The sequence below is a fragment of the Brienomyrus brachyistius genome, chromosome 15 (assembly GCF_023856365.1).
Source record: "Brienomyrus brachyistius isolate T26 chromosome 15, BBRACH_0.4, whole genome shotgun sequence".
NCBI lineage: Eukaryota > Metazoa > Chordata > Actinopteri > Osteoglossiformes > Mormyridae > Brienomyrus > Brienomyrus brachyistius.
Genome location: NC_064547.1, coordinates 22,410,397 through 22,430,667, shown reverse-complemented (window position 1 = coordinate 22,430,667; position 20,271 = coordinate 22,410,397). Strand labels below are relative to the sequence as shown.

General features: G+C 54.1%; 1 protein-coding gene across 1 annotated transcript in view; it reads right to left on the bottom strand.

Annotated features, from left to right (window-relative positions):
- The window catches only part of nfia (nuclear factor I/A), a 117,808-nt gene that overhangs the window by 3,414 nt on the left and 94,123 nt on the right, over positions 1-20,271 (bottom strand). The window contains exons 3-4 of the mRNA XM_048977691.1: positions 5,880-5,945; positions 1,454-1,528 (exon numbers count right to left, since the gene is read on the bottom strand). Coding sequence (XP_048833648.1) covers positions 1,454-1,528; positions 5,880-5,945 — 141 coding nt within the window. The remainder of the gene's footprint in view (positions 1-1,453; positions 1,529-5,879; positions 5,946-20,271) is intronic.

The following is a 20,271-nucleotide window of genomic DNA, read 5'->3' as shown; positions in this document are numbered from 1 at the left end:
TCTCACGCCGCCTGCCCTCACACCGCCCTCACGCTGCTCTCACGCCGCCTGCCCTCACACCGCCTTCACGCTGCTCTCACGCCGCTGCCCTCACACAGCCCTCACGCTGCTCTCACGCCGCCTGCCCTCACACCGCCCTCACGCTGCTCTCACGCCGCCTGCCCTCACACTGCCCTCACGCTGCTCTCACGCCGCCTGCCCGCACACCGTCCTCACGCTGCTCTCACGCCGCCTGCCTCACACCGCCCTCACGCCACCCGCCCACTCATGTACACACACAGAGGGAGCGTTCTGGGCTACCCAGCTGTTACCCTGCATCGCTAAACTCAGTGTGTGGCCATATCCCATGAGATTATGGTAGGGGGATCGGCCCCTCCATGGGAGAGATGAGCCCTTGTACAGAAACGCTAATTCAAAAACGAAAAGAACCCCTCCACCCCCCAAACTCCACTGATCCAATATCGGCAGTGTCCCCCTGCCCCGGCCAGAAGTCACCCAGCTATGGCGAGTATGGCAAGGAGGGGGGCTAAGGAGGAAAGTAAAGGGTGGGCTGAGGGGGCAGCACTTGCCACCCAGTGTCGGCCTTACTCCCCCATGTCACAGATGTTAGGATAAAAGCGGATTCTTTCCCAGAGCTGGATCAATTATGCATATTCCTTAATCTTGTTACAATCATATGCCAGGACTTCTGATGCGGGGCCTGGCTAGCTGGGTTAATCGGACTAATACCCACCCCCCCTGCCCCAGGAGCCACACTCTCAGAGCTCTAACCCCTACCCCCACACCTCCATGACACCGGCGACAGGCGCCTCCCTGCACACCCTTCTCTGGAGGCTCACCCCAAACCACACGTCTGAGAATGTGCCCCTCTCCCACTGGCCCCAGGTCCAGGGTGGGGTACCGAGGACCCCCACACTTCACGTGATCGATGCGCCTTTGATCGGACTGCCCCTGCGAGTGCTGACGGGCAGCTTGGCCGCGCTATTGTTAGCGGCTATCGACAGCACTGTATGGATTGGCCGCTCTGTCACTCTCCGTCGTGGACGTCGGCAGATTTTAAAGGTCGCCCCCCCCCAACACCCCCCCTCTCCACCTGTGTCCCTCTCCTTCCTATCCACCCCTCCCTCAGCCCTCCCCCACCTTCAATAATCTCCTTTCTCTGGTCTTAAGTGTCTGGGGTGTTCAGTGGGACATGGATTACTGTGACGGGGACAGTAATGACGTTGGAAGAGCGACGAGATTAGCCAGTGCAGTTAAGCAGTGGTGTGTTTGGAAACCCTTTCATTAACAAGCTGGTGTATCTTAGGCACCCCCTCACTGAACATGAGCTAAACAGAATACTAGCTGAGTGTGAATCAGGTGGGGGCATTACCCAAACCTGCTTACTAATAAGGTAAAAAGCTTAGAAATAGGCACTGGCTTGTTGAAGCCAGAGGAAGGGAAGGACACTTACTCTGTGAGACTCGTACGAGCTCAGTGACGCTGAAGACACCCGGTGTGACGAAACTGTCCTGGAAGCCCAGATGCCCTGAGACAAGGACAGAGGAGGGAGAGCGTTAGTGACAGGGCAACAACTGGCAAGACAATGAAAGAGGATGGAAACGAGGCAGGATGGGATGTTAAATAATGCAAGGAAGCGAGGGTCCTGTCCTTCATGTACAGTGTACTGACACACTGTGCTGACACACTGCTTGGTACTGACATACTGTCCTATGCACACTGTACAGACACACTGCCCAGTACTGAAACACTGTACTGACTCAATGCTCAGTACTGGCACACTGTACTGACACACTGTCCTATGCACACCATACTGACACACTGCTTAGTACTGACACTCCTCACTGACACACTGCCCAGCACTGAACACTGTGCTGACACACAGCTTTATACTGACACACTGTTGAGAACTGACACATTGTCCTGTACGCACTGTACTGACAACACTGTCCTATGCACACTGTACTGACACACATTCCAGTACTAACATATTGTGCTGACACAATGCTCAGTGCTAACACACTGTACTGACATACTGCTCAGTATTGGCATACTGTATTGACACACTGTACTGACACTGTCCCATGGACGCACTACTGTCCCACTGCCCAGTACTGACACACTATATTGACACAATGCTATGTTGACAAACTGTCCCATACTCACTGTACTGACACACTGTCCTATGCACACTTCACTGACCCACTGTCCCTTTCCCAGCTTATGTGCCATGCACCCCAGCATGACACACTTCTCACAGCAGCCTCTCAGTTTTCTCCTTGGCAGGGCCGCCTGACCTCCCAGCCCGCAGGCCCATGGTAACAAGCTGAGCCGCCCCTTGGTGAAAGAGCCAACCGACGCAGTTCACATAGAGTGCCAGTGGAGTACCCAGTGGAGGTGGGGGGGGGAGAGGTCGAGCCTAGCTGCTGCTCCCCCCCATCACTGGGATATCCGCTGTCAGGGTATTTTATTACATATGCCACTCAGCTCCACCACATCACCTCCATGTTTACTGCCAGACTTTTCAATGTACTTAAAGGTACAAGAGAACAGCCATGTATCTTCTCCTGCCAAGACAGAAGGCACGTGAATGTAGAGCTGGGGAGGGCAAGCAGGACACAGGGTAGGGTGCTGGGTTAGGAGGCCAGACGAATGGGCAGAGCTTACAGATGGATCCTGAGCCTATCGACCCTAAAGCACTTCAGCCAGGTCTGACTCGGGAAACCTGCCGGCGCGGTCGCAGTTCCAGTCGGTTTAACCAGTGGGCTGCAGCTCTGGGAACATCTCGCAACCCCTCACATCAGATCCGGCGCTTTCACCTCATTCCAGGGGTCGGGATCACTGCAGCATTAACAGTAACACCTTTAAATTTCCGAGCCCTGACAGCCAAACCCATCCGCATGCGCATAAATCCGCGGTTTGGCTCCTGACAGTTTGCGACGTCGGTAGGTGGTTTTGGGGGGAGACCGCCGCCCCCCCGAGCGTAATCCCGAGGCCGCTCTCTCCCTGCACCAAACGGGCCGGGTCGTCCTCACCACAAGGTGGGAAAACACTCAGGCCCAAACCAGGAAAAGCGTTCAGGCAGATTGGCAGCCCACATGTGCCGGAGACGGGGTCCATGATGAGGCTTTAAACACTCAGGGCTCTCCTCATATAATTCTCAGCTTTCCTGTGGTTTCCCTGTGGAGGGCAGGCTAGCAGAGACACAGATTAATAATAAATAATCACGCAGGCAGTCGGAGTGGACGCAGCTGGGCCTGGAGGGCGGTCGTTCGGGGGTGGGGAGGGGGGGTCGAGCAGCCGGCGAGACTCCACCCCCGGCACCGGGCGGCGAGGACATCGTAAATAGCCGGCAGCAGAAATGAGTTTAGCCGTGACGGGAGCTGTGGCGGAGAGACGTGTAGCATGTGGGCTGGCAAAATAATAAATGAAAAGCACGAGGTGGGGGTGGTGGGGGGGGGCAATCTACGGCTCGCTGCTGCCGAAACTGCTGAGGCGAGCTGAAAACAGCATCGACCCCAGAGCAGACCTGCACGGCGCCCCTGACTTTGAGAGCACGGGGCAGGGGGGGGAGTAAGAGACAGCAGTGTGGGGACCCGCACTGGGGGCACGGCCGGCACCGGTGAGAGGGGAGGGCGTGTGCCTTCGCAGATAATCGCTCCCAGCTGTGCGCTGAGCCTCCAAGGCGCAGCGTTCACAGTGAACCGGCAGGATGCGGGAACACGCACGTGATGCCCGGCGCAGACATGATGGGAGTCTAACTAAAAAACAAAATAAAGGCCTTGCAGCCATCTCTGTGCCACCGCGTCCCCGGGCGTCTTACGACGGCACCGAGAAGGACGTCCTGGTGGCTTCTCTGCTGCCCTCTGAAGTGAGTCCCCAGAAGGCTGAGGGCGGCCCATCGGCACGTAGCGCCGGCCAGGGAGGTCAGGGTGTACAAGGGAAACGCCCCCCCCCCCACAACCTCCCATGCTGCACCTTCCTGAGCGGAAAGGAAATGGAGGGTGGAAAAGAGGGGAGAGGGGACACCCGGGTGGGTAAGACAAAGGGAAGAGATCCCAGTTTGGGAGTGGGGGGAGAGCGACCGGCAGGGGGGTCAAACACAGGTCGTGCAGGATGCGTCTGGTGGAGGCTGGTGGGCTCTGCGGCTTCCCGAATGCAACTAGAAGATACCCTCCCCCTCGACCTGATCGACTTCAGCTCTGTCTAACTCTTGTTATTAATCTGTTGCCTACCCACCATGCCGCTCTTCTCTAAAGCAAATGGCACAGCGAAGCCTTATTCCCTCAGACCGCAAAACCCCACCCAGCTCTGAATCCAGATGAGGCCGTCATTGAAGGAGGAGGTATGTACACCTTTTAAGTGTCCCCCATGCCCTCTGCTGAAGAAGGGGGAGGTCCAGGTGTGTCTAATGTGGCAACCCGATCTGGGGTACCAGCCAAGACCCCCCGAGCTCAGCCTTTAGGAATGGACATGATAGATGCCAAACTGGAGGGGGCGCTAAACCCTGGATCCTCAGACTGGGGTGTGAGTGGCCGGCACGCCGGAGAAAAGTATGGAACAACTACAGGGAGCGGGGAGGGCATTACCGCACGCCAGCATGTACCCACACAGGGGGTGACCTTCAGCTCGTCCCCATGCCGACGCTGAGCTGACATCAGCTACATTTGACAGCGGCTGAGCCCCCCCCCGCCCCTCCGGTCCCACCACGGAAGATGGCAGCCACCGCAGTGAGTGTGTCCACCTAAACTGCGACGAGCACCGCATTAAAAGATCTGCAAAATAAAAGCAAGCCCCAGCTGGAAGCTCATTGGCCCCCGGAGTACCTTCTCCCCTGTCAATCACCGACTCAAAACATATGATTGGCTAATAATAAGGTTGGCCCCTCGGTATCTGTTATGGCTCTCCTTTTGCCCCCCACCTTAAGAAAAATCGTAGAACCACCCCTGAATCCTGCCTCGACATTACAGGTCAGTTTAATGGGGCATGTGGTGCTGAGGATAGGGAGAGATTGTTTCTCGCTTCTGGAAGCAAGTATTTTCACGCATTTGACTGGAAACGGCTGCTGTACGGTGTGACGGATGCCCAGGGCAGCCTTCGAAGCCTCAGCCACATTCTGTGTCTCGCTGACCGCCAGATAAACCTGGACAAGTCTGGAAATTGCAGGGGTGGCCTATCTTATCCACAAAGGGCTGGGGTGTATGGAAATTTTTAGGTCAATTGTTCAAATCCAGGTGTGAGAACTCTTCATCCAATCAGTCCTCTAATTAATAATCGAATTATTTAGTTGCAGCAAAAACCTGCATAACCAACGGCCCTTTCTGTCTAGGACCGGCCCCTCCTGATATATTATTTCTGACTCAAAATCCTCCAAACAAGGAGCCAATCCAGAAAGGAGGCAGCCGATCCCTGAGTCCACATGCCAGGATGTAACGCAGCTCGGTGGGCTTCTAAGATACATTACGGAGTTTAGCTCGAGGGCCCCCAGAGCATCAGGGGACAAATAAAGATAAGGAACCAGAAGCGAAAGTCATGATGAGCCAAACACAGTGTGGCACTAAAGAGCCGGAATCTCCACTCGTCAGCGTCCCACTCTGCTTGACCTTTGACCCAGACGCTCAGTCTGGTCTCCCAGTGCTGCCGTCCAGCAGTCCGTGTTAAATGTGTCAAGAAGTGTGTTTTTTCTAGCATGTATCAGCACTGAACTGGGCAAGGTAGGGTTCCCTCTCGACCCAGGCCGTACAGCAGATCAGATTCTTCCTATGAAATCTGAGATGTGTTGGCGGCAGAACTAACACACCTGCTCCATCGCTGGCTGCAGAGTGGGGGGGGCAGGGGGGGGGGGGGGCAATGGGGGCACGACGACGGCGGCAGCTCACCATTTTCCGGCTGGTCCTTGATGTCAGCCTCGCTTGCTTGGTTCGGACTTTCAGTCTGGCCCGATTCTGCAGAAGAAAGAGACATGTTGGGTTTGGTTACAGGTCGGGTGAGACAGACAGACACACAGTCACACAAAGACACACACAGACAGACAGATTCTGGCAGACAGACACACAAAAACACAGACAGACAGGACACAGACAGACAGATACAGTCAGACACAGACAGACAGACAGACAGGATATCAGCATTATATCACATTACAGACTCGTACTTTAGTAAAGGAAAAAGACTGCATGCCAGCACAGTTTGGTGGGACGCCATGAGTTTGGTGATAAGTTGCGGTGTTTCGTCCCACATCGACGGCCTGTGCGGCATTTCGGGAGAAACCCTACACCCGTGTCTCCATCTAAGAGGGTGCTCTGCTTCGGAGATCGATGACAGGGGGTCTCCGTGCCGGTTTGACGGCAGACTGCCAGTCTCAGGGCATGTGGCCGGGGGGCTTGAGAGAGAACACTAGGACCTCTCCTGAACCTTCCCTCCACCCACTCGCCTGAATTATTTCACCCTTAAACATCTACTGTAAATGCTAAATGGCTTCCCGCCCTAGTCTGACCCTGGAGGACCCCGAACATAGTTCTCCTGATAAGGTTCTTTACATAAACTGCCTGGGTAATAATACTCAGCACTGTATACATGTAATATAAGCTGCTTTGGATAATACTGCCTGTTACGTAAATGTGTGCACTCATAAATGTATGTCACGTTTAATAATATCATTGGATTGTCCCACACTCTTCTCCTGGGTCATCTGAAAAAAAAGATGATTCACAATGACCGTACTTCCGGACCAAATCCACCAGGATGGCGTTGGACAGGCGCTGGTGACCCTGCTGTGGTCTACGCACGTAAATGCGAGGCCTCGCTGCTCGGAGAAGCCTGCGAGCTGTGCAACAGCGAGATGAAAGGCGCGTCGATGGGCCACTGTGTTTCGGGGCTGAAACCTCCCCGAGATTACCAACCCAAACCACCCTGCATCCAGCAAATAAATCAAGCCCCCAGAGCGGGGCAGGCCAGGTCTCCAACGGGGGCTGCTAAGCTGCACTGATCGCTGTGAAATGACAATAGTGGACCTCCTACCGGGACAGCGGCGCCCCCCCCCCCGGCTGGCACACCCCCTGGATGATTTGGACGCTGCGCGGGCATTGATCTCACACTGCACTTACATTTGTTGGACAACGGTGAACATTACTCATATTCAGAGAAGTTCCGCAGACCCGACCTCGCCCGCTGCGCAGACCGAGCTTGAACCGAGACGGCCACAAAGGGGGGACTTTCAGAAGCACGGTCATATGATCACCTTCGCGAATCGCTTTCTCATCTGCCGCTATTATTTGTGTGCGCGTGTGTGTGTGTGTGTGTGTGGCGGTCAAGAAAGCGAGCCGAAAGCTTCCAGAAGGCTCCATGCTGAATCTTTAAGTTTTATATTCAACGCCGGCTGACCAGCCCTTTTCATCTCGGGGGGGGAAACAAAACGGGACGATCTATTACTTACTTGGCATGGGGGGGGGGGGGGGGGGGCTGGCTTGGGACGGGAAGCAGACGTGATGGGAAAATCTTAACGACGAGGCGTCCGAATGTGAACAAAACAACACGTGACATAAGTCGTGGGACAGAAAAGGCCGGGCGCCCCTCCCTGACCAGACAAACTAAACAATTTAAAGAGTTGTTTGCATTCTGTTCAGGGTTGCGCTCGCATTAACAGCTTAAAACAAAGGCAATCTGCACTCCGGGGGAACAAAAAAAACCGCGTCCCCCAGCAACAGCAGAGAGATATGTGAGAGCGGGGGGTTTTTTTTTCTGGTGGGGGTGGGCGGTGGGTGCTGGGTGCAGGCGGGGAGGTATTTTCACACAGTCTGCCGGTGCCCCCTCAACGAAGTGCTCTCACCCGAGTCCCCCTCGCTAATTAAACATGCAAATGAGGCGTGAGATCCAGTCTCTGTGTGTCACACCTGCATTTACCCCCCGTCGAGGGCCTTCGTACGCAGAAAAACCCGCTTCGAAATCAACAACAACAACGGGCAATAAACAAAACATCGCGCACAAACACGGCCGCTCGGGGGACCCCTGACCTCCCGAACGCGTCTGCGACAATCGGGCCTTTCTGTGGGAAGCGGCACGTCCCTCCGGGATCCGTTGCCGTGGATCGCTGCTTCTGGTGAGCGACTGAGAGCGACATCGACCGCGGGCCCGATCACCCGGCTTGTCCATCACCATGCGGCCCGTTATTCATCACATGGGCAGATGATCCTGTCGGCCAGGTCCGTGTCCACGTATGAACAGGCTGCCGACGGTACCAAATTGACCTGTGATGAGCTGGAAGGTTCCATACGGACAGAGCAGGATGCGATCCAGTGATCAGAAACCACCGGGAACGTCCACGTCGATCCCGGCGATTAAATAACGCCTAAATTAACAGTAACGAGCACCTCCTAAACACTGCATGTGCATTTTATTTCTGGAAGGGCTGGCGCCCCCCCCCAGGGTGCCCGGTTTCCAGGGTTGCGATCTGCAGGCTGCCGCCTCCCCCTGGGCCACTTCATTATGCATGCGGGGAGGGGGGGGGGTGCGCAGGTCTCAGTCTGGGCCAGTGCCTTCTCACCAAGTGCGCCGCTGTAATCCAATTGTGTGCCGAAACCGGGCGCTCAAAGGGGCTTTTACGCAGCGGCCCGGGAAACACGGCGCCATAAAAGGAGGCAGAAACTTCATTTAGTGACACAAACGGGCCTTTCTGGGCCCTCAATGGAAGGTGAAGCCGGACGGATCGCCTTGTTGTTTCCAGAAGTATCGTCTTCTGAGAAAGAAAGCGGGAATCAAAGCCAGGCTGCTGGTTCACAGGCCGCAACTGTGAACCCACCTCTTATAGACCTCTCCAGGCAGGGGGCCTGCTGGGGGGGGCACCTCCGAAAGGGTCTGGATGGCAGGCCGTGCATTTAGGTGGGAGGACAGGGCTCTGACCGCGGCGTGTCTGAGTGACCACGACCGCGACTACGACCGCGACCACTCCCGACCACACGCCACGTTTGGACAGGACGGCTCGCGGCTCTACTGCACACCTATGGCTCCTCTGGCGATCAAGGGGGGCGATCGGGAGGGGGTGTTTGGGCTATTTCTCTCGTCTATAGAAAGTACGTCTGCTTACATTAATGCTCTTTTTTTTCTACAGATCAGGAGGAGGGACAAAAAAGGACGGATTAACAGCTGATGTTTACAGGTCCTATCTGCGATTTAAACACAGGCGCAGGAGGGTGTACGGGTGGGGGCTGTGGTGGGCATCACCATGGCCTTGAACCAAAAACTGAGCGCGATCGAACAACAAACAGACTAAACAAACAGAAAAACTGCTGCAGCTATGTATGCGGCCTGGCGTGAAGGGTACAGCAGGGACACAGGTCGACCCGTCCAGCTGGTGGGGGGGGGGGGGGGGGGCGCAGGGGCGTAACCCAAGAACAGCAGCAGGTGCATGTCTGTTGTGTGACGGCCACCCCACATGCCTGCACGCTGGCGGCACACAAAAGTGCGCAAACTCAAATCCCAAGCGATCCATATTGGGTTACTGATTTGCTGCTGTAAAAGTCCGAACCGGTTTCATATCAGTCTTTTTCAAGTGCTGCCAGCCCCCACCCCACCCACCACAGTTGGGGAAAGGTGACATGGGGTCACAGGGTCACAGGGCGGGTGTGTGTACCACATGGGCGTCCGGCCACCCAGAGAGCCCAGCCTGTGTAGACGGGCACCTGAGCAGTTCTGCCGAGGATCGGCTGGGTTCGGGTTTACCTGAGGGCACTGTACCGATAAGGAGACATGCACTGTGCTTTTAGTAACCGGGTCATTAAAGTTCAACTCGGGTTTCCGTGAAAGTATCCCAAGAGGCTCTGGAATCCCGATCTCCGGGGAGCTTCCGGCCAGGCGGGGTGGAGGCGGGAAACACGGCGCTGACTCCGAGCCTCTGCCGGGGAACATCGGGAAAAGCGGCTGCTCCCTCAGCTTCCCGTTTAACGCGCCCCCTCCGAAATGCAGACTCCCCTGATACGGAATGCAATTTCCAGGAAAGAGCAAGGGGGGGTGTGGAAGGAACAGGGGAGGGGGAAAGATCTTGGCCTTTTCCCAGCGAGGCGAAGGGAAGCTGAATCCCACCATTCCCCAAGGATATGCTGAAATATACAGCCTGTGGCTGCTTTCAATTTACTCCCCTCTCCCTCGCTCAGCGACTCTCCATCTTTTTCTGTCTCTCCCTCTCTCTCCCCCATTTCTCTTTCTCTATCTCTCCCTCTCTCTCCCCCATTTCTCTCTCTCCATCTCTCCCTCTCTTTCCGTCTCTCCCTCTCTCTCCCCCATTTCTCTTTCTCTATCTCTCCCTCTCTCTCCCCCATTTCTCTTTCTCTATCTCTCCCTCTCTCTCCCCCATTTCTCTCTCTCCATCTCTCCCTCTCTTTCCGTCTCTCCCTCTCTCTCCCCCATTTCCCTCTCTCCATCTCTCCCTCTCTCTCCCCCATTTCTCTCTCTCCATCTCTCCCTCTGTTTCCGTCTCTCCCTCTCTCTCCCCCATTTCTCTCTCTCCATCGCTCCCTCTCTTTCAGTCTCTCCCTCTCTCCCCCATCTCTCTCTCTCCGTCTCTCCCTCTCTCTCCCCCATTTCTCTCTCATCTCTCCCTCTCTCTCCCTCATTTCTCTCTCTCCATCGCTCCCTCTCTTTCAGTCTCTCCCTCTCTCCCCATCTCTCTCTCTCCGTCTCTCCCTCTCTCTCCCTTCCTCTAAATAGCTGGACTGTGAGAGAGAACTTGAAGCTGTCAGGGATCTAGTGTGTAATGTGCCCCCCCCCACCCCCAGACCTCTGAAGGGAGACATATTGAGGGGGAGGGGGTCAGTTGTGTGTGAGAGACTGTGTAGAGATTCCCGAAACTTAAATGGCCACAGAGTGAAACGCATCCATATCGGCACAGCACTGGAAGTGGGTTGGGAATTAGACAGGGCACCACATGGTGATGGGGGCTCTCTCTTTCACTGAACCGATGCGTCGGGACCCCTACTATGAGCACCTGTAAAATACACATCCCATAATACTTACTGTACTACACCCTATAAGCACCTGAACCCAATCTTGGTACCCACTGAGCATCTCTCACTGCCTCTTCTGCAGAGACTTAAACAAATCCAGAAGAATTAATTATCCGACGATGCAAAATAGAGCATCCCAGAGGGTAGAATAAACACCTAGTTTAAAGGCTGTCATGGGCGACTGAAAGGGCAGCATGTTAGTCCTCCAGGTGGCGTGGTGACATGGGGCTGAGCCTGGGGTCATGATGACCCTGAGACGACCTGTTAACAAGCCCCGGAGCAGAACCCGACTGGTCCAGAATATCTGGGTCTGACAGAGCAGTACAGCCATTCGAATGCCTGCCCGCCCCAAAACCACCCTCTCCTTTAAACAAACTCGCGGCTGTCTGCATAAACAAGCCTCTGGGGGCAAATGGCTTAATAAATCAGCTGCAGTCAAACACACAGGTGCCCTGTACTCCTGTCTCCCCTGTGAGGGGCGCACATGAGTCCCGGACGCAGCCCTGTAACTCCTCTCCGTCTCCATCCCCCCCTTGGAGAATGAAAACAGAAAGTGTCGACGGCCTTGGCAGCGCGTCACTGGGGGGGGGCTTGGTCTGGGTGATTGGCTTTGGCAGAGGCCCCTCTTCCTCCCGCGCCACCTCACTCGCAGCCTCTGGCCGTCGCCCCAGTCTGGAGCCGACCCCAGCCCGCCAGGAGGCTGCCAAGCCAGAGCCGCGCGCGGCAAGCCGCACTGCCCCACCGCCGCCGCCGACGAGACCCACTGGCACAGCATCACACGGGGAACCCCCCTACTCGGCCCCGCCGCCGGACCGCCGGCCACTGCCACCTCGTCCAAGCCAGGGCGGGCAGGAGGGAGGCAGGGGAGGTTCCGTCTACGGAACATTCCGTCGGCATCTCCGCGCACTGGCAGCCAGGCGACGGAAGGGAGCATCCTCACCACTCTGCCAGGACCACGGGTCACGTCGAAAAAACCCACAGGACCCGAAGGAGGCCCTTGTGTGAAATGCCTGTGCCGATGTTTCTGATAAGCTACATATTTTTATGTGTTAATAATAATAATATTTAATATAATACTTATATATGCACAACAAATAAAGTCGGTAAATTATATAACACACAGATTTAATTCACAGACATATAGTACTATGCATTTATGCACTGTACACGTACGGTTTATTTTTTTTTTGAAAGACAAATCGTTTTACCATAAACGCTACTATTTTTCATGCGTTATTACTGGAATATTTAAATTTAGAAATAGCATCAGTCAAAATATATTTTCCACAAATAAACTGTGGCTTTATGGAACTGCTCAATTTATATTTACTTTCGAAGTTTTATAATTATATTTTTCATATAATTTATATTTACATTGATAATTTCAATGATTCTTCTATTTCTTGTATTTAGCTACATAAACAATATATATAAAAATATCATGATAAGATAACATCTAAAAATAATCTGGACACTATTATTTAGTAGATTTTTTTTGTACTTTCAGGATAATTTCTGTCAAATTTATTTAGGCAGTTTTCTTTTATATTTATGGCGAAAGGTACGTTTTTTTATGTGTATAAAAGTAATTTTGAAATGAATTCATTTTAAAAAATCATTTGAGGGGCAGCGGAGAAAGGAGCATAAGGCGGAGGGGGTGCAGCGGGTCCTGGGGAGGCACTTACAGCCCAGCCAAGTCGCACTGCCCCCCGCTTGTGTGGAGGATCTCGGATGCTGCCAGCCAACGCGCTGGGCTGTCGCTCCCGTCCTGGCAGCGCCCTGTACTGGCAGTTGGACCAACAACGACGAGGGGGTGGGGGGTGGGGGGGGGGTTGCTGTTTTTTTGTCTTCATCCTTTGAGACGGTTCGACAGCCGGATCAAAACGCGACGGTCTCTCATCGTCACTGATGTTATAGGAGATATTAAAATGAAGAATATTCAATAAAAATGTTTCTCAAACGTACTATGGAGCCCTGACACTGTGCCAGGAGTGGGGAGGGGGGCTGCGTGTTTCCCCCGTCCTCGTCTTTTACCCTAAAGCGTCCAAAGCACCCGGGGCATCTACTCGGCACCCCTCCCGCAGCCTCCATTTTCTGAGCCTCTCGGAAAGCCACCATTTTAGAGATCCCTCCTGAAGCCCGACAGCCGGAACCCGGCACGTGCGATTCGCGGCCGCGCTGCCAAGCTGAACGCCAAAACTTTCCACGCGGCGTCGCCTGGGACTCCAGCCGATTATTTCGTTCGTCAAAAATAAAAATGCTAAATTAAAAAAAAAAAAAAAAAAGGCGGGAACTCGCGCCTTCAAGCTGCCATTTTGAAAGCTGGCCATGCCGCCGTACTCTCTCCGCCGCCCGCCCCCCTGACGCCCCCCCCCACTCTGCGTCTCAATCGCGTTTGCCCGGACCATAGCCGCTAAAGCAGCCAGCCTGGCTAGGCTAGGCTAGGCTAAGAGAATCATGTTAAGTGTGTCTATTGCTGGATGACACATAACTCTCTGCTGCCAGGGTCCTTACTGCCAAGTTGAAGTGAATTCTGATTTATTTTTAAAAACACACATATGCACACGCAAACACACACAGCAAGGTTTAGGACGACATCACAGACAAAGCAATACTTTCCATCAGGCTCCCCATTTTCCTCTGAATATTTATCGGCAGTATCGAGTCCCCCGCCCCCATTTCCCACCTCTAAATAGCCAGCCCCCTGGCAGCCATCTTGAAAGCTTTGGCAACCATTTTGAAAGTGTTTTCCCAGTCCATTCAGAGCTTGCCACATTTAGTGCAATATTTTTTCCAAAGCGACAGAGGCTGTAGGGATTACCATTAATAGCTCTAATTGGAAAGCCAGAGTAGGTAAGACAAGAAATACACGTTTAAAAAGAAGTTGTTCTTTGGCAGAGGAATTTGGGAATATTCAAGCCCAGAATGTTCAGGACAGCTTTAAATCAGCCCACAGGAAAGGCGGACATGCATCACCTCTACTGGGCATCAGGGCTGCACAACAGAAAGGAAGGTCTGAAGGCCAGCTTATAAGTTACATTATCAGAAATGTTTTAAGTTCCCTAACACCCATACCTCTTGTGAATCCTGCCTAATGAAAAATTTTTGCAGTCTTTTTTTTTTTTTTGCAGTCTTTTTTTTTCGACTTCAAACTATTGAATCAATGAAAGTCACACCAGACAGGCTTTGTTCAAAAACTGTGACTAACAAGGAAAGAAAGTTGGAAGAGATTGCAACTGTCTTGTTCGCATTCCATTGGTAAAGGGCAACAATGTAACAGCCCAATGGCGTGTACATGCCATTGAATCAGCTTTTTGCTGAACCATTGGGGGGGGGGGCTGTTCCTGACGACCACGGCCGGATAACACACCACGTACCATATTTTTTTTTACCTGTACTGGTACTCTGGATGGTGATCACTATAGTCACCCTTGCGAAAAATGCCACGCCATCCGATTTTCTTGGCATGGGGCTACTGGAAGGTGGGCTTACAAGTCAACACGGGTCTGGGCATCTGAGCGTAAGTGCTCCATGGTTGGTGCGGGGGGGTGGGGCCTCAGAGATACATGCCGGACAGCTGTCCAGGTTGATCAATTAACGACGGCGTGATTAACATTGCACAGGGGCTGGGGGGGGGAGTAATGGACGTCCCGGGAAAGTGGATTAAGCGGGCCGGAGCCTTGATGCGCGGCGAGATAGCACACAGCTGAAGGACACAAGTTGGACCGAAATAGTTCGGAAAGCCGTTGATGAATTGCCATATTGATTCGCCTGAGCCGCACTTACCATAATTATAGCGCCGTAATGGATGGCATTACCCGTGTTGTTTGTCTGTCTTCCGCTCCCTCTTCCCCTGATTCCTCACTGCCCCGAGTCCCTCGGCTTGACAAAAGTGTCCGCGCTGCCCCCATGGGGCCGGACACAGGTTTGAACCAGTCGAAAGACAGCTACCATCAAACAAGTCCGGCCGGATGCTTCCTGACATGACCAGGAGCCCCATCACTCTCCTTGACCATTTCCGTGGTGGGCTTTTCCTTCCTATTCCATCGGGCACGGAAGGAATCGGACAGACCCCCCCACCCGGGGCGGGGGCTCACACAGGGACTTTCTAGCTTGTCACCCACAAGAGCGAAACGTTTCCAGGATGAGATCCCTGAGAAGCAGACAATGGGTTCCCTGTTATGATACTACAGTCCTGAAAATAGAGTAAAGTGGGGGGCATGGGGGGAGGGGGGGGGGCACTCTGCTCTGTCTGCCTCAAGTCCAGGTGTACCACGATGCAGATCAAAAAATTCACTTATCTGCAAAGTGGAGCCTGACATGAGCTGAACTGATTCATCATCCCCAATATATATATATATATATATAAAAGACAAAAAAGAAATCAGAATGAAAAAAGTGTCAGTGCTGAATCATATTGAGGGAATTGTGATGAATGTAAGTGCTGTTATTTTTGAAGAGAGAGCGCTTCATCACCCTGAAAGACGGAAGCCCTGATTGGGGCGTCCCAAGCTGAAAAGCCGAGATGGGGAGTGGGGGTGGGGGGCGGTTAGAGTAAGGGGGGGCGGTTAGAGTAAGAGCGATCGATGGCCCTGTCGGTGAGCGCCTTCACTCAGGTTACCCTCACTGTCCTCCGGGGGGCCTCATCTGGAGAGCTGCTCCAGCCGCTTACCGCACGCCATCCTGCATTTTACAGCCCCCCCCAAAACACAGTCACTCCTGGCTTGCGGGCGGCTAACAGGGCGGTCTCGCCAGTCAGGACTGAACGGTGCCCTCAGCTGGAACGTCATCCTGATTGGCTGTTGGCTCCTGGGGCATGCGCATCCTTGGCGAGACTGACGGAAAGGCAGAGCACCGTGACAGGAAACCGCGAGCGCAGCCCCTGTACTCCGACATGGGTTAATAAAGCCGCATATATTCAAATTCACGTATCCCAGCTGGCCGTGCTCCCCGAGCTGCGTACGGAGTCAGCCCAGTGCATCGACCGGCGTATTGATTTCCACCCGAGGAGGCTGGGAGCAGGGTTAGTGCATGCCCTCTCTCCCTCCCTCCTTACTGCTCTCTCTCTCCTGCGCTCTCTATCCACCACGTGTCCACGAAGGGCGCAATGCTGCCTACTGAAACTCTCTGTCACAGTTGGCCGGGACGGAGCTGGGGAAAATCCGTTTGGCCGCAAAGTGCAGGGCGAGCTGTACCGCTGTTCCTCCAAATCCCCATATTTCCCAAAATGGGGTCAAACGTGCCCCATATAACTGCCTCTTTTTATGTTCGGAAATTTTTTTTTTAAAGAGCGCTGTACTCTGTGTACTTTACATCATTTACCATGTGCAAGTTCAAAAATCACTTGATGGGGACTGCGAACAGAACAGAACATCGCATCACTGAAAAGCTCATAAGAAAGATATCACAGGAATGAATAAAACCAGTGTGTGCTTGTACATCCTCACACCCAGTCCCATATCAGGCTATGCCCAGACCCGAGTGTCCCCCAGCCAGGGCACAATCCCCCTCAGCTGCTAATCGTCCTGAGCTCGGACCCCACCCCCCCAGGCCGTGCCCCTCACCCCCAACCCCCCTGTGCCTCCGCCCCCGCCAGCCCTGGACCTCTCAAGACATTCCTCAAATTATAAATACACTTGCTGGTGGTAAGTTAAGGTCAAGTACGTTTGGTTCCGTGGGCGGATGGGAGAGCCCTTCTAAGAAAGCAACAGTGCTCTGTAAATCCAGGGGGGGGGGGGGTCAAACCTCCAGGTGCCTTCAGTCCATATTGACTAAGAAGGGACTTAAACAAACCACAGCCTGGGACAATAAAAGCTCAATTAAAATTAACAGCGGTAAGGGGACGTATCACATTGCATACCGATATTGCGCAATATGGATCGTCCTTAAACCGCATCTGCATGCACACGTCACACCACGCAGGCTACAATGAAAAGCTTTTAAATGCGTTTAAAATAAATCAGTATCAGTTAGAAAATATTTTTATTTGCTTTTCTTAGTAATATATGCAAAAAAATGGAAATTCTCAGTATTACCTCATATTATCATCTTTGTTCATCTAAATATACTTAACGCTACAAAAATATCACAGAGAAATGGATCCATTTAGCAGGAAGCTCATTACACACAAGCAGCCGTGTCTGCAATGCTAAGCGGCATCGGGGCCCCCGAAAAAAGACAAAAGCAGGAGCCATGCCAAGGCTGGTGCCCCCCACCGCCCCCTCAGCTCCCAGCGAAATGGGGCCTAAGCCGTCCGCTCCGAAGCAGGAGGGCATCAGGGGGGCTGGAGAGCTTTCTACAAACAGAGCCTCTGAAATCATGTGACAGGAGACCGGGAATGACGAACAGGAGCCAAAAACATTATGGTACTAAATTCTGGGATGAAAAGAGGAAGAATGGATGAGGGAGTCACCATTGGCCCTGAAGACACACAATGGCGGGGTGTGAGTGCGTGTCTGATTGTATGTGTGCGTGCGTGTGAGAGTGTGTGTCTGTGTGTGTGTGTGTTGGGGGGGCAGGGCGCTGAAAGGGGGCACTGTTTACTGTCTGCTCTGCCCAACACCACGCAGCCTCTGTGTGCTGAAACAAAGCCACTGGCAGGCGTGGGCAGGCCACCCGCTTCAGGGCCGGCGCGCTTTCAAAGCAGTTAAAGAGGGCGGCCGTCTGGAGGCTCCGGGGCCCAGGCTGGCGGACTTGGCTGCCACCGTGGCCAGGTGGCCCGGGCACACTGGCAAGGCGCTGGCACGCAGCCCGACGCAGATGGGCCCCGCCGCGCCCTTCCGAGGCGCCCCTCTTGTGCAAGGAAGCCGGCTCAGGGCCTCCCGTGCGGGTCGGGGTGCCGCCCGCCACCCCGTAACGAGCCCGCCGCGTGATTTAATGCCCCTCGGACTGATATATCACCACACCTTCGTCTCGCATTGGTGCCCTGTCACACCCCCTCCCAGGTGCGCGCCACCCCCTCCGCTCTCACGTCCCTCAAGTTGCCCCCTACCCCATTATGGGCACCGTGTTCTAGCTTGTTATCGATCGAGTAGCGGGTCCCCCTGTCTAATGATGTCTAATCTGGCCTTTTTGTGGGAAACGAGGTAACCCGTGCTGATGGAGGGGTACTTTTAATAAGGCACAGTAAAGGGGCCAGTCAGAGAACACGGAGACAAAAGATTAACCGGTATCACGTCTGAGGTCCCGCTGCCATCGCAGGGCTCGATCGGGGGCTTGATGGGAGCGGCCGGCCCACCGGGCCTCCGTTAGCCACACGGGGTCCGGTAGCTGGAACACACTGGCAGCAAAGCTGCGGCGTGCCCAACGCTACGTGCAGTTAATTTCGAGCCCAGAGAAGAGCGGGGACCCCCCCAGGCTCGTGAGAAGCGGTGCAGGGAAGCCCTTCTGAGCACCACCCCCCCATCTCTTTGTTTATTTGTTTTTCCCAGCGGTCCCAGTAATCTCAGCGCCTGCCACGGCGCTCCGAGGATCGGCTTTGTTTCATGCCCCCCCCCCCCCCCACCCTACCCCACCCCTCTGTCAACCCCCCCAGCCTCCCAAACCCATTCCTGTCTCGAGCACTCAGTCGGGAATGACAGTGTCTGATCTTTCATTTAGGGAGGACAAAAACGGCGGAACGCTGGTGCTCTAACGCAGCGACGGGGGGGGGGGGGGGGGGGGGGCATTCCCACGCATCTGCCTGAGAGGGATCCGGCACTTTTACAGGGATCTTTATTTTATAAGTACAGAATCACGGCTCTTACGCAGAATCAGACCCGCACGGCAATGCAGCTCGGAGAAGCACTGACCCACCGCCCCTCCCCCCACCTCCGAACCCCTGTTCTGCGCCAGGCTCTTCCCCGTCTCCTCGCCTCCATAGGCCTGGAGCAGCGAATCCCCTTCCGCCCCAGTCACCGATAGCGGGGGCCAGACGTCTGCTGCTCTGGTTGTGCCTGGTGCTCCCCGAACATATGGAGGGGGATCCACTGTACCTCGCTTCACAGCTGTCTGCACGGGGCACTGCTGCCCCCCCCCGCCCGCTGTTCACACACGCGCGCACACACACACACACTCATACGCATGCACAGCCTCACACACATGCTCTCATACCACCTGCACACCACAAAAGCAACCAAATAGACGCGGGCGTGAGCATAAACATGCAATAAACAAACAGAGGGTGGTGGCGTGCCGAGACCAGAGAGCAGGAGTGTAGGTCCGTGCACAGCCCAACGTGGCCACGTAAGATGGGCGGGAGGCCGGGGCCGCTTGATGTACTTAATTATAATCATAATTATACGGCCCACAACGATCGACGAGGACGGCGAGAAGGTCGGCCTTCATCCCTGATGAATCCCCAAAGGTCCAACTTCTTGGTTTCATCACAATCCCAGTCAGAAGGATCAAATCCTGGGACGTGAGCCGAAAGTGCCCTGCATGCGGACCGCAGGCAGCGTGAAATAATAATAATAATAATAAATAATAATAATTAAATGAAAGAAAATTAAACACGCCGACATCCTCCACTGGCTGAGCTGCTCAGCAGACAAGAAACAGCAGCGTTGGGCTGGACCCCAGGGTGCAGGACCCGTGTTTTTGTAGCTAAATAGTTAAATGCAGCCTTCCTTTATAGCCCCCCCACCGTTCCACCTCCCAGCCCCATTCGGTCCCAGAGCCTAAAGACTGGACAATGTGGCATTATTACAGAATCATTATCTGGTTTTAGAGCTGACATCAGAATCACACACATTCTGAAAGAGCCCTTTCTTATGGTGATTAGCCTCTAAAACATTTCCTCATGTTACGCGCCCCCAGCCGGCTCTCCCAGAATGCACCACCAACAATTACAGTGCCGAAATGAACTGTATGCCCCGCTTTTACTGATTCGCCGATAAATGCCACAGAGAAAGGGGGAGCGGGGGGCAGGGAGGGTGGACAAATAAAAGAGGGAGAATTATAGCAGGGGGTTTGGCTAAAGAGGGGTCAAGCTTTACCCAAAACACTCATTGAAGAGGTACAACTGGCCCAGACCTCCTGCATTGTGTGAAAAGCAGATCAGGCCCTGCAGCCTTTTAATGATATTTGTACATTTTCTTTTTTCCCCCACTACACTGATCCCTCTTTCAGCCTGATCCACATAATATCCCTTACAAGCCTCCCCCGCCTGGCCCATCAATGGGGCTATCGTGCCACGCGCTCCTGCCACCTCCGCCGGCCCCACATGCCCCGTAAACCCCCCGCCCTACTTCCACTTCTCTCAGGGTGAGGCGGGTCGGAGGAGTGGCAGACACCT